General features: G+C 33.2%; 1 protein-coding gene across 1 annotated transcript in view; it reads right to left on the bottom strand.

The window, feature by feature from the left end:
- The window catches only part of CSMD1 (CUB and Sushi multiple domains 1), a 2716069-nt gene that overhangs the window by 528156 nt on the left and 2171273 nt on the right, over positions 1 to 16640 (bottom strand). The window contains exon 23 of the mRNA XM_051975995.1: positions 13683 to 13839. Within this exon, the coding sequence (XP_051831955.1) occupies positions 13683 to 13839 (157 nt within the window). The remainder of the gene's footprint in view (positions 1 to 13682; positions 13840 to 16640) is intronic.

The following is a 16640-nucleotide window of genomic DNA, read 5'->3' as shown; positions in this document are numbered from 1 at the left end:
CTAGGTCTTAGGGGTCTCTAGAACCTTATCCTAGACTCCTTATTTATTTATCAAACATCTATACAGACTTCAAATGTATTTTTCATGTTTTGCATGATTATAGGGGTGATATAGGAAAGAAAGGGGATTTTTGACAGCCAAACAATTCTCCATTAAGTATGCAGAGAGGACAATTACTGCTAGCTGTCCATGGACCTAGAGAGGTTTTTGTTATTTACTAAAGGAAGGGGAATTCACTTCAGATGAAGGGAAACAGACTTATAGATCAGTTGCCCATGTTGCTGATTGTTTGCCCCTGACTATGGCATCTTTAATTCTTCAACTTCTGAGTCCTTCATTCTCTCATGTAGTTCCCAGGCATGTAAATTCTGAAAGGACTGTCAAAAAGGAGCTGCACATGTGCCTCCTTGCAGGGTCTTCAAACTGTTTTCGGTTTTGTTAATACCTGTATTAGTTGGGTAAAAGCCTTTCCTTGTAGGGCTAGGGTTTTTGCTGGGAGAGATCATACTCACTGAATGTTCTACCCATTGCACCTACTCCTTTGAGTGAACAAAAGTGAAAATTTTGTAAAACATTCTTTGGTATCTATCCTAGGAAAAGCTGTTTGAATGAGAGGTATTTAGGATAGATCTTATCTTTCCCCCTTCTCCCAGCCTTCCTCTGGATGGGATTCCTAGTTATTGTCCCTAGTAAACTCCATATTAACTACATTTTTGTTTATTCTTTCTCTTTTACTCATATTTAGTCCTTGAATTTTAATATACTTATGAATGTTGCTTCTTCCAGACTCCGAATCATGAAATTCCAACCCCTTGGTCAACCTGAAATCATCTGAGACCTGATTCTGATATTCAGCACCATACGCTGCTTCTGCCATCTGCAAATCACTTGGCTCCTCACTTCAGTCTGGATCTCACTGAGAAGGGTCAGCTATAAGCCCCTTGTCAGCCTGAAACAGATCCAGAAAATGAGACTTTTATCCCAAGTCCCAAATAAATCTGGGTCCTGACTGCTTGAGGTGGCAATGATGTGACAATGTACCTGAGGCCCTCCCAGGTCTCCATAGTGCTCTAGTTCTATGGCTGTTAGATGCCAATCTGTTCTGTGATGACTGGTTTCCAAGACAGATAGTGGGAGTTGGTGGAAGCGGGGTCTCTGATTCCTGCTCATTGTTTTAAGCAGCAATATCCTGTCACCCCCTTGCCTGTGCACTTAATTATTAAGAGTAGTTCAAGATTTAGCTAAATTCAGGAGTAGCTAAAGTGATTCCCAGAAGCTTCAACTGATGTGCAGGTGTTGCCTCTAAATGGTAAAGGGTAGATTGCAGTTAATACTGAAGAAAGGAACCACCAGAAGGCCCAGGTCACAAAGATGCCCTAGTGAAAGATATTTATTGGGGTGAGAAATCTTCAAATGGATAAAAAAGAGGGGGAACTGAATGGGACTGATTGGATGAAGTTGTCTCAGTTTGAGACTAAGTCACATGATTTCTATTCCCAGAATGGGAAGATCGATTAGGTCTTGACCCTGGTTACAGGGAGTCATCTAGTCTCTAAAGATCAGATCCTCAAGAAGTTATAAGAAGTGACATGACCTGTAGGAAGCAGACAACATTGGTGACCATTGGTCAAAAATGGTTATGTTCTTTTAGTCTATGCAATGAAAAGGCTTGGGTCTTTTGCTTTTTAAATCCCCGAGAAGCTGGAAGCTGGTCAGGTTCTACAAGTTATGGTGGGAGTTGGGATGGCTCCTGGGTGGGTGTCTGGACCTCTCCCTGCAGGGATTAAATAAATCCTTTCTCTTTGAACTTGAAGATGTCTCTGTTTAATTAACTTGGGAAAGGGGATGTATTACCCTGTCCCACACATCCTGAACTATGTCTCATCATGGCAATGAGATAACTCAAATTTATAAAGGTTAAAACAACATAATCTCTAGCAGGTGGTTCCATCTAACCTGGAAAGGCTATAAGCCTGATTGGTACTGATTGAAGCCTGTTGACTGGCTAAGAAAGGATATTGAGAAGTAGGGATGGTCTCTTTACCCAATGGTTAAAAAAAAAGTAATTAATTAATTTACTGACCATGGCAATCTCATCTGTAATTTTATTTGGAATGGAGTTTCTCTTTGGGAAAAGTTTTCCACATATTTTAAAGATATAAATGATTTCCTATGGGATAAATGATCCATAAAACTCCTTTCTGTTTTAATCACCTCCATCTGGCTTGATTTCTGAATAAACTATCTACTTGCCATATGGCATTTCATATTTATAAGTATTTTAAAATGTATAAAAACTCTTTCCTCTGAGCAATCCTGAGAAATAAGTAATATAAACGTTTTCACTCCCATTTTACAGATAAAGAAATTGAAACTTGGAGAGAATGAGTGACTGGTAAATGTTACATAGCAACTCATAATCAGTACTGATATTCAAAACCAGTTCTCTCCTGACTCCAAGTGGAAGATACTTCTACTACAACATAGGTATTAATGATGAATATCACAGAAAAAACCAGCTGCAAATGCATTTTACATTTATGTAATCTTTTATGCTATATAAAAATTTTTATGTGTTATCTGATTTGAATTCACAATAACCCTATGAGATATTCAATATTACTATTGAAGAGGCAGAATGTTATAGTGCAAAAAGAGGATAAATTTGAAGTTAGAAAAACCTGGTTTGAATGCTGCCTTACATATTTATTAGTTGTACATTCCAAAGTCAAGTCACTTAAACTATTTTCATTTCAGCGTTTTCCTCTTTAAAAGGGGTTGATAATAGAATCTCTTTCATTTACTTATAAAGATCAAATGACAATGCATATAAAACTCTTTACAATTTAAAGCCCTATTTGTAAATTATCCTTTTTATCATCAGACCTGCAATTCATATTAGCCATGACAGAAAATTGTGCCAAAATTCTAGGGGAAGTAGGGCACAAAATGAAACATTGACTTTATTCAAATTCCTATTTTCATTCACAATATTGAGACTTCTATTGGTATTGTGACTTTTGTTACTTCCTACCTGTTCACATCTATTCCTTATGAATTTTGTAATAAATATACTTTATATAACTTGTTGCTTTTGGGGAGGGGCAAGCAATGCTATATGTGGAAGAGCTACCAAGTCACATTCAACTGTGCCCACAGATTTCAGTGTTTAGATAGGAAGCAGAAACCCAATTAATTTGTTGTTAGAGAAATATACTTGGAGCTAGATTTTTTTTTTGAGACTGAAAAGTTGAGGAACTAATGAATAGCAAATGGACAGGATTAAACCCAGACTATTTTTTAAAGAAATTTGAAAATAAAAAAGGAGATATAAAACAAAAATTTAGGAGGATGGCAATTCCCAAGAAATATTTTTTTAAAGGATAGAAACCTCCTGTATGTGTTCCACTCAAGACTAAAATAACCCGACACTAAAATGATCTCCCCTTTACGTGATCTGAATAATCTGCATTGATCTTTATATTAACAAATTTTCTTTTGTTAAAATGGAAAGAGAAATACACTAAAATTATGGAATATTTCTATGCTTTAAGAAATGATATGCTTAATGAAATTAGCAAACCATGGGTAGATGGATGAAATGAGTGAAATGAGCAAAATCAAGAGCACATTGTATATAGTAATGATAATAATGTTTTAAGAACACACACACACACACACACACACAAACATACATACATACACACACTTCTGTGAACATGAGCTCTGTAATGCTTGGACTAACTGATCAAACAAGTTTGAGCTTTCTTTTTTCATAGGGAAGCCAAACATGGAGTAGCACAAAAATAAGCCAGTCAGGAGCACTTTTGATGCCCAGTGCTAATTGACATACCTTTGTAACATAAAATTTAGCTGAACTCAGAGATGCCTGAAACTGCTGAAACCAGCCTTGACCCTCACAGAGAGAAAAGCAAATATCATGCTTTCTGACTTACCTAAGGGGAGCAGCCATCTTAATTTTTGACTTATCTAAAAAGCAGCAATCCTGCTTTTTGATTTACTGTATTTACAGATATCTTCTCCCTAGACCCCCACTTCGCACCTGACATGTATAAATACTTCACCTTTTACCACTCCCCTCTACACAGATGTGAATACTGTCTCATGGCTCCAGCTTGCAAGCTTCTTCTTCTCAGGAAATAAATGCAATAATTACCTTTGTAAAATATCTTTGGACTCTCTCTCATTCCAAATCTCCCTTTTGAACCCTAGATTTCTTCTGTTTTAGCAATTCACAGGGATTTTTATTTTAGCACCTCTTATGTGAATCCATTCTTTCTAATTGAAATTGTGTGTGTATCATCATGAGAACAAGCTCAATGTTTACAAAAAGGAATAATCTATCACTTGTATTGTTATGTTATTTCATTAAATGTCTTTTTAAATAATATTTCATTTTTTCCAAGTACATGTAAAGCTAACATTTAACATTCATTTAAAAATTGTTTTTCAAATTTTCCCCTTCCTTCTCTTCCTTCCTTTCCCTCTTCCTCCCAAATGCAATAAGCAATTTGATATAGAATATATGAATGTGTGTGTATGTATATTTGGGTGTGTGTATATGGTTGCCTTAGAACATAGGAGAGACCTGAAGCAGAGATACCAGTTAGAAGCTATTGTAATATTCAGACTATAGATGATGAAGGGCTAAAACATTTACTATGGAAAAAAAAAAAAAAGCTCAATCTACATTGAGAATCAATTCCTAGTTCTCACCTTAATGGATGTATGATTGATTGGAAATAATTAATCTTTATAAGCCTCAGCTTCTTTATCTGTAAAAATGATTAATAATCTCATCCCTTATATCATAGGGTTGACATTGCAAAAGCATCTTAAAGTTGTGTAAATATTATAGTTATTATATAAACAGGATTTTAAAAGAGCAATATTTACCATGGTTCTTCATGGATTGCAGCAAAATTGTCCCTTTTTTTTTTTTTTTTAAACAGAAGGTAACTTCTAAAGTTAAGCACTTTGACAAATTAATTCAAGCCATGTATGTCATGCATTAGACTAACAATTCTCTGCTGGAAGAAACTAAGTCTTGTTGCTGGTGAGAGCAAAGAGCAGGCAAGTCCAACTAAGGGGATGCCAGAGGTGGTACCATCCTTGCTTTACCACAGGCAGGAGCCTCAGCAAGTGAGTTTTTAATTAGGGTTGGGAAAAGGGAGTAGCAAGTAAAAATGAAACCAGATAGGTGCTGCACATTTTCTTATACATACAAATATATATCCTGCTGATGCTCTAAATAATGGTTTTGTTTCATCTTTCTTTTACTTTTGCTGATATGTCTCTGAATGATTATAAACTGAAAGCTTTTCAGAAAGAGTTTAAACAATCAGGAAAAATACAAGTGTGTGCATTTTTAAACAAAATAGTCAAACTTCACTTTTTATTTTAAACAAAACCTCCTTAACTATGTGAGAATTACTTTTAAAAGACTTGTGACTAAAAGCAAAATGAAGAACTATTTAAAGAGTTCCTAAAAAGAATCTTGTAAATTCCTATAAAGAAAGAAGTCAAGAAAAAAAAATGCTGTTGTTACAAAATATTTATAAAATGATTTTATTTTGTCTAAAAACAGAAGGGAAATTAATTTTAAAATAATAAACATAATAGTCATTAAAATAGAATAAAATTGCTTCATGAATTTTATTAATTAATGGAAAATAATAATATCATATGAGGAAAATTTGAAACAACATCCTGTGTATATATAGCACCCTAATTTTTAGTGAAATAAAAATGATTCTGGTTTGTTCAGTGCTAATATAAATGTCAAAATTTACTCTCTAATACCTCCTATTGTTTTCTGTGACTCTTCTCTCCAATTCACCCTACCCAATTAAAAAAAAAAATCTTCTTAAATCCTCTGGGTCATTTTTTTGTTCAAGAAACTAAAATAATTTCTATTGTTTTAGGATAAAATAAAAATTCCTTAAGCAAGCGATGACAATTTAGATAATCTATCTTTCTAGATTTATTTTCCACTATTCCTTTTCAAAAACTTATGTTCCAGACACATTTCTTCAGCCTGCCTATCATTTACCTTTGTGTTTTGGTCAGACTATTGTTTGTCCCTGGAATGTTCTCTTACTTTACTCTGCTTTTGAACGTCCCCAGTTTTTTTCTAGGGACAGCCCACATTCCATCTTTTCCCCAAGTTGGTACTCTCTTCTCAAATAATTACATGTGCTTTTTTTGTTTTTCAGTCACATCTGACCTTTCATAATCCTATTTGGGGTTTCTTTGGCATGGTTCACCATTTCTTTCTCCTACTCATTTTAAAGATGAGGAAACAGGGTTAATCAAGTGTCTTGCCCAGAGTCACATAGCTAGTCAGCCTCAAAACTGGATTTGAATTTGAGTCTTCCTAATTCCAGGTACAGGGCTCTAGTCCCTGTGCTACCTAGAAACTTACCTGTTTACTATTGTATCCCATGTCCATACAGCAAATGAAGGGCTTACCCTAAATCTGATATAACATAAAAGTGGAAATGTTCTGAATCAGACAAGACACAAACTATCCTTTGTTTGATTCAATCTATTTCATTGTTGTTATGGTCAAATCTTGTGGATCTTCTTCTCAGTAGGGAATTCCTACTTGCATGAAAACCAAAATAAAACAAACAAAAAACTACCTTCAAACATGCTCAGCAATTCAATCACCTCCTCTAAAACATAAAACCTTATTTTCTAAGAGGCACCAAAAGCTTACATTATAGTCATTCATCAAACAAAGGCTGAAAAAACAATCCTTGAATTCAGGACTTCCTGATTCCAAATCCCCAAACTTTTATGCATGCTGCCTCTTTTCTTCCATATAGGGAATGTTACAAATCAAATCCTTGATAGTTTGGGAAAATGCCTTGAAGATAAAACCAGTTTCTAGAAAGTACCAGAGAGAACTCTGCTATGGATATTCTAGGGCCTCAAAAATCAAACTGTCAAAGATAAGAATGTAATTAATTGTAAAATGAACATATTATAGTATCCATATTTATACAGTCTCTCTACTTAAAGAACCAGAAGAATCCTTATTAGAAAGATACAGCAAAACTCCTAACGTATTTGAAGAAGAAAAAGAGAAAATATTGTTCTATTTTTGGCAGTATTATCTCTTCTCCATGATTGCAAGGAATCAAAAATTATATCTTCTCACTCACCACCCTTTTCATCTTAAAGATCATTTTGAGAGAACTGATATTCTTTAGCTCTGTGCAAATTTAATGCTCACACCATTTCTTTTGTTTTAAAGTATGACAGTATCAGTGTCTAGAATATGTTTAAAATAATTCATTAAATATTAGACTTAATATCCAGACTTTTCTATTTACAATAAGGATTTTAATACTGATATGATTTGAAGTACATCAACATATTAATGAAAGCAAGAAAGCAGCAGTAGAAAATTCATTCATCTAAGCTTTAATTTTCTTCTCTATCCAAGCTACTGTAAACTGCTATGAAATAAGTTGTCAATCAGAGAGTCCCCTTCCCCTGTTCCACCTACCCCATTCCCTAAACTCTTCTAATGTAAAACAAAATGAAAGCATCCTAACCATCACAGACCATCAGTGGATGCTTAATTTTAGAGGCAGAAATAGACAACCCCATGTGGATAAAACAATTTTTATTTGATGTATTTGTATAGAGATGCTGTCAAGTTCTCTGTAGTGTTTCTGAAATCAACAGGATCATAGATGCACTAAGGCATTGAAGAAATAGTTCATAAGATGGACAACTTCGTGGGAAAAGCTTCTATAGCAACGTGTGTGTTGTTCACTTTTTAAACTCTAAGCAATTAATCTACCCCCAAGTACTGTTAAGATGCCTAGAGAGATCAATTCCTAATCCAATTATTCTTATTTAAAATATTCATTATGTAATAAAGAGATATAAGTTGATATCCAATTAGGTTCCAAATCTTAGAGTCTTTTTCTGCAACATGTATTCCATTAATCCAATTTCTCTACTCATATGATCACTATCACTTCTTTGCATGGCTATGGCAACAACCTGTATTTCCATATTCTAGCAATACATCCTCAACAATGCTGCAAAAATAATCTTTCTATAAAACATCTGATGATGTCAGACATGTCCCAAGACTGTGCAGTCCTTTTAGGATGAAATACAAGCTTTTCAGTGGGGCATTTAAAACCCTTTGTATTCTGCGTCTAGCTTTCCTGTTCCAGGTTTATTTCATATTTCTTTTCACACATTTTATGTTCCAAATCAAACTGTCCCACTTATTCTCATCCTTTCTTTCTTACTTGTATTTTTGCCTTTCCATAAATTCTTAGCATGACAATTCTGAGATGCCCTTGTTCCTCCTGGAATTCCTTATTTTTTTCATATGTACCTTTCCTAATCTTGCTAGCTGTTATTGTGTTCTCCTTTCTCAAATTATTGGGTAGCTACTTATCAGTTTACACATTATATCTCCCAACAGAACATAAGTTCTTTGAGGGAAGGTCCTATGTTTTGAATTAAAAGTACTTTGTGTCTACTTTGCAAGTTTGAGGTACTTAATAAATGATTAAATTCCATAATTTATCAACTTTTTATTAGGCAAATTTAGGCATTTGTTAATTTATTATATATTTCCATATAAAGATGAAAATAGCTTTAATAGTTATTATTTGAGAAAAGGTAAATAAATACATACACGTCATTACTCTTGCCATCCCTGACCCCTGATGAATAATGAAACAGGGTTCCTAATAATATTAACTCTCACCAAATGTTAGAACTAGAAATTATTTTAGAGAACAAAAATTCCAATTCTTTTATTCAAAGATAATGTAATTGATACTTAGAGAAAATATTTAGCCAAAGTTAAATAGCTAATTAATGACCAGAAAGCCTTAAGGTCTTCTCCTCCCAGATTTACTTTTTTGTATTTATTTAAGTGTTTTGGATTTTGTTTTTTTGTTGTTGTTATTGTTTTGTTTTTTGATCAGGTGAATTTGGATTAGGATTAGGTGAAAGATTCTTTACTTCAGTTGTTACCTAGCCTAAATCACTGAATGGGTGAGGCCTCAGTAAAGACCTTGGCTTAAAAAAAGGCCAAAGTCTCTCATTTCATGCAGGGCCATCTCCAGTCCTTCTGATCTATACCTGGCTTCTGGATCCAAATAGCTCTGGAGAAGAAAATGAAGCAGATGACTTTGCACAACCCTCCCTTAAATCCAATTAATTTACATGTCATGGCATCACTTTCCTGATGTCATGATCCTCTTTGAGGATGAAGGAAAAACAACATTAATTATTATACATTCAATGTCAGGAGAACAAGATAAAGACCCCCAACACATTGGATTGACCATGAACAAGACTTGAACTCATATTTTCTTAACTAGATCCAGTCCTGTATCTTTTGGAAAACACTATTTTTCAATAATAATATGAAATGTTATGCTATATTTCTCCAGTATCCTTACAGTGGATTCCCCTACTAGAACTCTCCTCCAATAACTGATCGTAATGAGGAAGTAATATTGGTTTTTCGAAGAAGATAACAGTGAGTAAACATTGTTTCAAAAACTGCCAAGATCAAAAAGGCTGAAATGTATATGATATGATGGATATGAAATAGACTGTCTGCCGCCCAAGAATCAGCTCCCTAAGTAAGAAGCTGAGTATTTTATATGATATTTGTATAATTTTTGAATCACTAAAAATTATAAACAACCTTTGAAAGGCCCACATAAAGTAGACATATATCTCTGAAGTTTGGCTATAACCCTCAAAGGGTTTAGCCCAAAGCAGATTAAAATGACAACTGATATTCACATAGTTTTTAAAATTTTAAAATTTGTATTTTTTAGAAAATATAACATTTCCTTGCCACAGCAAACTTGTGAGGTATGTACAATTATTACTCAGAAGTTAGTAAATCCATATTAAGTACCTACTATGTATTAGGTATTATGCTAAACATTTGATTTACAAAAAGAGGCAAAAGACAATCCATATCTTCAAGGAAATAACAATCTAATGGGTGAGAATACAAGAAAACAAATGCATAGAAACAAGGAATATACAGCTTAAATAGGAAATAGTTAACCTAATGAAGACACTAAAATTAAGAGGATTTGGAAAACCTTCCTTTAGAAGATGGAATTTTATTTCGGAGTTAAAGGAAGCTTTGGAAGTCAGTAGGCAAAATTGAAAAGGAGTATTCCAGAAATATTGTGAGAAAGATATTAAATCTATTGAAGAAGGGAGAGAAGCAACCTGTATGCTGGTAGACAATAGCTGTCACTATTTTGATTGAGTGAAAGATGTGGATGATAAGGATCTCAGAAGAAGAGAAGTTACTAACTAAATAGGTATGGAGTGGGAAACAGTAATGGAAAATAAGTGGGTTCCAACTCCCTTGCCTCAACCAGTGAGACAAGAGGAATGAGTTAAAAGTACAGTCAGTACTGGAATGAGTGGTCAAGAATGTTGTGTGGGCTAGAAGCTGGAGAGAGCAGGAGAGGAAAATGAAAGGAAGAGGTAGTGTTTGATTGGGACTTTGGTATGAAAAGGTTGAGGAAAATAGGCATAAAAATGAGTAGTGGAGGATAGAGAACAGGGGTTGAATGATGATGTTCTGTACTTCAGATCTCTGAGATGTGATTTTACAAATGAGAATACAAAGGCTCAGGGAGGTTAGATGACTTACACAATCACACGGTTATTAAGTGTGTCTGATGCAGGACTTGAATTAATAGTTCTTGACATGAAAAATATCATTCTATCCATTATATTTTATATCACTTTAATACATATTTATTGTTGTATAATAAATACTAATAAATTCTCATTTAGTGCAATGATTTTCTTGTCACAGATACTGCCCTCTCCCTCACTCCCAGTATTTATGGTGTTAATTTACTTTTTTATTAAGGTAACATTAGGCTATCAAATACTTTTGTACTGGCTTTGCCATACCTGGAATTACCTCACTGAGATGTGATTTTTACAAATGACAATACAGTGGCTTAGGTAAGTTATATGACTTGAACAATCATACAATTTTTAAATGTGTCTGATGCAGGACTTGAATCAGGAGTTCTTGGCACTAAAAACATCTTGTATCACTTTAATAAATATTTATTATTGTTTAATAAATACTAATAAATTCTCATTTAGTGCAATGATTTTCTTGTTACAGATACATCCCTCTCCCCCACTCTCGATATTTGTGCTATCAATTTACTTTACCTAGTTTATCAAGGTAAGGTCAAGCTAACAAGTACTTTTGTACTGGTTTTGTGATACTTGCAATTCCCTACCTCCTAATCTGTACTTCTTAGATTCTTCACTTTCATTGAAGGGTCATTTCAAATTCAGCTTTCAAATCATAACCTTCCATTAATTAGTAGTGTTCCCCCTTGTATTTTGTATATACATATGTTGTTAGGCATATGGAGACCATTTTATGTGGGTTGAAGTAAGTGACCCACTAGAAATAATGAAAAATGCAACTACCCTCAGGAAAAAACACACACAAAAAAAAACCCCAACAATGACTTTTACCTCATCTGGTAAAGAAGAGGAAAGGAAAATTCTGAGGAATAGTCAAAAATGAGTATATATATATAAGTTTAATGAGATTTGTATGTGGTAGGTAAGTGGTCAATTTTTTTTTTTTTTTTTTTTTTTTTGGTTTGGAATGAGTGTTCAAGTATCAGAGACAGATTAAAAACTGAGAGATAGAAATTTGATCTGGTGAGAGGCCATTGCTAGATTTCCATGGATTATTACTGTCTCATTTCTAAGCTACAAGTTGTTGTTGACTTTCCATTTAAAAAAATAGGTAACTGACAATCTGAAACCTGCCTCCCCCTTCTCATTATCTAAGAGGGCATTAGTTAAATACAGTTTTCCTGTTGCTTAAAGCTTATTCATATTTTCTTTTATATTATTATTAATACTCAAAAGATTAAGATATTATTATTAATACCAGCAAGAAAAAGATAATATTGACACTAATCTAATGTGTGTCATTGTTGTGAGGGGAAACCATTGAAAAGAAGGTCATGGGTGACACAGCATACCAATATACTTTAAAAGAAACAGAAAAACAAGGATCTTAGTATAAATTATGAGGATTCTGTCTCAACGAGGAGCTTCTGCATTATATGAAATATATCTTGTCAACTATCATATTTTAGAAACTTTTCCAAAGCAGAGAAAAAGCCAGCCACACTTGTTTGTTTGTTTTTTTCCTCTAGGTTAAAGTGAGCTTAAAAATATAGTTAAGGAGTCTGGTGGGCATTTAGGATCTCCTTTGGTCATAATAGCTTCTCAGTCATTCTTCTCCATATACACACAAAGAAATCCCATTCCTTATTTTGGACAAATACCTTAGGGGATTTGAGCTTTCCTAGGCCTTATTTTTGGCAAATGACTCAGGAGATGTTTCCAGAGACTGCTTGAGGCAGAGAGATTTCACAAAGGAAGATTACTCAATCCAAGTGAATTTCATGTTCCTTGTTTGTAAAAAAGATATTAGAATTCTAATTCTAATATTTTATTATTCATCAAACAAATTTCAAAATAATTATATATACATATATTTATATTGCTTTATAATATCAATATAATATTAAGCTTACTTAAGTATTTGAAACATCTGAATATTTCAATGAAACAATTGAATACTGTCCTGTAAATTAATCATCCATGAGTAATATCTAAAAAGTCTGACAGAGCTACCCTTTGTAGGGAAAAAAAAAAGTTGTAAATACTATTACTGTCCAAAGATGGTGGTGGTTGTTTTTTTTTTTTTTTTTTTTTTCTAAATCTGATTTTTCATATTCTTTTTTTTTAATTTGGAATGACATTTTGATTTTTATTGCCGATATCAGACATTTATTCCAAAGCTCTTAGCTTCTAAAAAGCTCTTATCAATCTATAATATTTGTAAGCATTTTTCTCTTTTTTAAAAATAATAATAGCATTTTTTATTTTTCAAAATACATAAAAAGATAATTTTTAACATTCACCCTTGCAAAAACTTGTTTTTTCTCTCTTTCTTTTTCCTACCTCTCACCCCTAGACAGCAAGTAATCCAATATAGACTAAATATGTGCAATTCTTCTAAACATATTTCCACATTTATCATGCTGCACAAGAAAAATCAGATCAAAAGGGGAAAACATAAGAAAGAAAAAAAAAAGCAAGCAAAAAACAATAACAAAGAAGTTAAAAATACTATATTGTGATCCATATCCAGTCCCCATAGTCCTCTCTCTGGATGCTGTAGGATGCAAAGGACATCATAAGTCTATGGAATTGGCCTGAATTACCTACTTGTTGAAAAGAGCCAAGTCCATCACATAACCTTGTTGTTGAACAAGCATTTTTCAATATAATCAAACTCATAGGCTGTTTGTTTAGTTTCTCTTTTCTGTATAAGACATTCTTTTCCTAATGCATTAGTACTTCCCTAGTGTATGAATGTCCAAAATATATGTTTCTATGAATATGTTAAACTCACTGCCCATCCAGCTGAGTACAGAATAAATTTGCAATCTAAAACATGGTAGAGACCAAGAACAAATTATTTTTTATTTTTTAAAAAATCTTTCCAACTAACCAGCATAGGTATAGGCCATTAAGATGAAATAATTAAGAAATATTCAACATATGCCACTTACTTGTATAAGTTAGCTGAAATCCTTGGTCAGTGTCTGATCCATTTGTATTGAATTCCATCCACAAGTGGTTAGATGTGCTATTAAGGATCAATCCCATCAGCTCATTTTTAGAGAAGGCTCCCAGAGGTCTAGAGGCACTATCTTTTCCATCAAAAACCTAATTAAAAAAACATAACTCATGATTTTTTCCCTTGGCTTTTGTGTTTGATCAATTTATGATGAGAAATTCATATTCTCTTCCATACAATCTATCTTTATTCTTTACTAAATTAGAATGAGGAACTATTTAGTAAATCGTACATACTATCTTAATAGGAAAATGAGAGAAAAAAAGAAGGATCAGTCACAGAAACAACAAGAGGTGACAATAATTAACAACACACATGTACACAGATATACCTATGTAAATAGGAATTTTAAATTTTACAAAGTCTTTTATATATATTATCTCCATTACACCATTGTTATGTATGAAAGTCAAGAGAACTTCAAGAAGGAACCCCTCATAATATGAAAGCCCCCTGTGATGGATTTATTAAGGGACATGATTAACAAAATCTGGCATAACTATCCCAGCAGATCTAATTAAGTTGTGACTTGCATTTTTGGAGGGAGTACCCATATCAATGAGTTACACTGAAGGATTGAGACATCAAATAACTTTTTTTGTTATTGTTATAAATTTTGTATTAAGTTAAAAAGCAAAAAAATTCTCAGCCTATGATAGGAGTTTTTTTTTTTGCCTTCAATATGATTGTAGTTTATGTAAACCAAAGTAGAATGAAAATGATAAATTACTGTTTTTTCATGAATTTACGATCTGAAGTTCTATCAAAGCTGTGTGCATCAAAAAAGGACATTGGATTGGGAATCAAAAGATATTGTTTCAAAACTCATGCCTACTGTGAATTCTAGTTTTGCCATTTGCTTCTTCTGTGACCTTGCATGTCTGTCTGCATCTTACTTTCCTCATCCATATGCAGAGATGACTAGATTACTTCTAAGGGCTTTCAGTTCTAATCCTATGTTCATGTGATTGCTTTTCCTCTGAGTCTTTTTCATCATATTCTTTTTCACCTCTAGTCCCATCTCCTCCATTCTATCCTATGTGTTTTTCTCCCATGTCTCTCTCATGTAAAGGAAAAATAGAGAAGGCTTATGACAATTCAGTCATGGGTTTCTTCTCTAAAACCACCATTGAAAGACAAGGAAAAAAACACACAAATTGTTTCATTTTTTCTGTCTGAATGTTTTCAAAGCAAAATGGAGTCCTGAATCCAGCTTGTCACATTTCCCAGATTCTGAGCCTGACAAAACTTGAACTCTAAATAAAAGAAATAGGCCATTATGTACTAGATTAAGGAGAGGTATGCTTTTGGTCTAAAATAAACTCTATTCAACTTCATATTTTGTAGAAATTCTCCTGAAAAGATGAATACAGGTTAAAATAAACAACATTTATTATTTTGCTGCTAAAATGTTTCTGTTATAGAAAAGGAACTTGTTTTTGACTATATACATTGTGCTGTTTCAGTGGTAGTGAAATTGTATTGATTAGTATTTTTCCATATCTAAATTTGTTGTCCTCCTGAATAAAATGTTAAAAGTCAATGATGTCTACAAAAGTGCCCCATAGAATTTATTTATTATAAGTTCTACAGTAGTCAGATACCCATTCCCAGACAAACTTTTCTAACACTGTAGCTTTTATTTTTCCTAAAATGTTCTACACAACATTGATTCATGATGGAACTACTTATAAAGATAAAATGGGAATTTTTAAATGGCTGACTGTATTCTTTGTTGTTGGCTCATCATACTAAAGAATTGTTGTGACTATTGTTCAAGTAGATGGAGGGCATGAAAAGAGACAGATCTGACAAAAGAAAATAGCTCTGTGCAAAGACTATGTTTTCTCTTATCCTAAAAAAGCAAATTGACTTTATTATGCCAGATGATACTTGGGCCAAGCATTTAGATATAATGCAAGTCATTACATCAGAAGGACCTAAAAATGAGTGCCTCTCAATCAACAACTTCTGGACTAGATCCATTGTGAGGGAAGAAAAATTTAAACACTATTCTCAAACTGTTTCTTAAGAGTTTCTTAGTGTCATTGAATTCTACTTTTTCAGTCCTAACCACATACTCAAATGATGCTCATAATGCTGATGTTGATGAAGAGGAGGAGGAGGAAGATTATCGTACCTTTCAAGGCTTAGCCTGAAGTCAGGAAATTGTTTTTCAGTTATTCCAATCATGTTGGATTCTTTGTAACTCTATTTAGGGTATTCTTGGCAAAGACACTAGAATAGTTTTCTATTTACTTTTCCAGCTTATTTTACAGATGATAAACTGAGGCCGACAGTGTTAAGTAACTTGCCTTGGGTCATACATCATATAGCTTGTAAATTTCCAAGATCACATTTGAAATCAGGTCTTTTTCACTCCAGGTTTAGCACTCTACTCACTGCACTATCCAATTGTCTCAAAGATCGGAATACTTTGTTTCAAATGCTGTCCCTGTGCTTCTGATATTTACCAACTTTGTAAAGGAAGAGAAGTCACTAAACCTTTCAGCAATTCAGAAAATCTTCTAAAATGAATTCCCATCTGTGAGTTATCCAACTGTGGGGAATTTTCTATATACCAATGAAATCATAGGTACAGATAAATTATTTTTTAAAAATCTAAATAAAGGAATTTGTGGAAGAAGAATAGAAAGAGGTTACTAGAAAGGAGGGAGGTGAGATAAAATGGGGAAGCCAATAGGTCAAATAGAGAAACATTTATTAAGTACTTTCTATTCACAGGCATTCTAACAGCCTATGAATATGGTTATGAGTTTGGATAGTTTGGGGACAATTGATCTAAAAGTAAAATAATTTTAAAACACTTTCCTACTTCAATGAAAGCATATAATAATTTATAAAAACATCTTTAAATATAATTAACAAA

Source organism: Antechinus flavipes, chromosome 2, assembly GCF_016432865.1.
Source record: "Antechinus flavipes isolate AdamAnt ecotype Samford, QLD, Australia chromosome 2, AdamAnt_v2, whole genome shotgun sequence".
NCBI lineage: Eukaryota > Metazoa > Chordata > Mammalia > Dasyuromorphia > Dasyuridae > Antechinus > Antechinus flavipes.
Note: the sequence above shows the minus strand (reverse complement) of the source record. Positions and strands in the feature narration are given on the sequence as shown.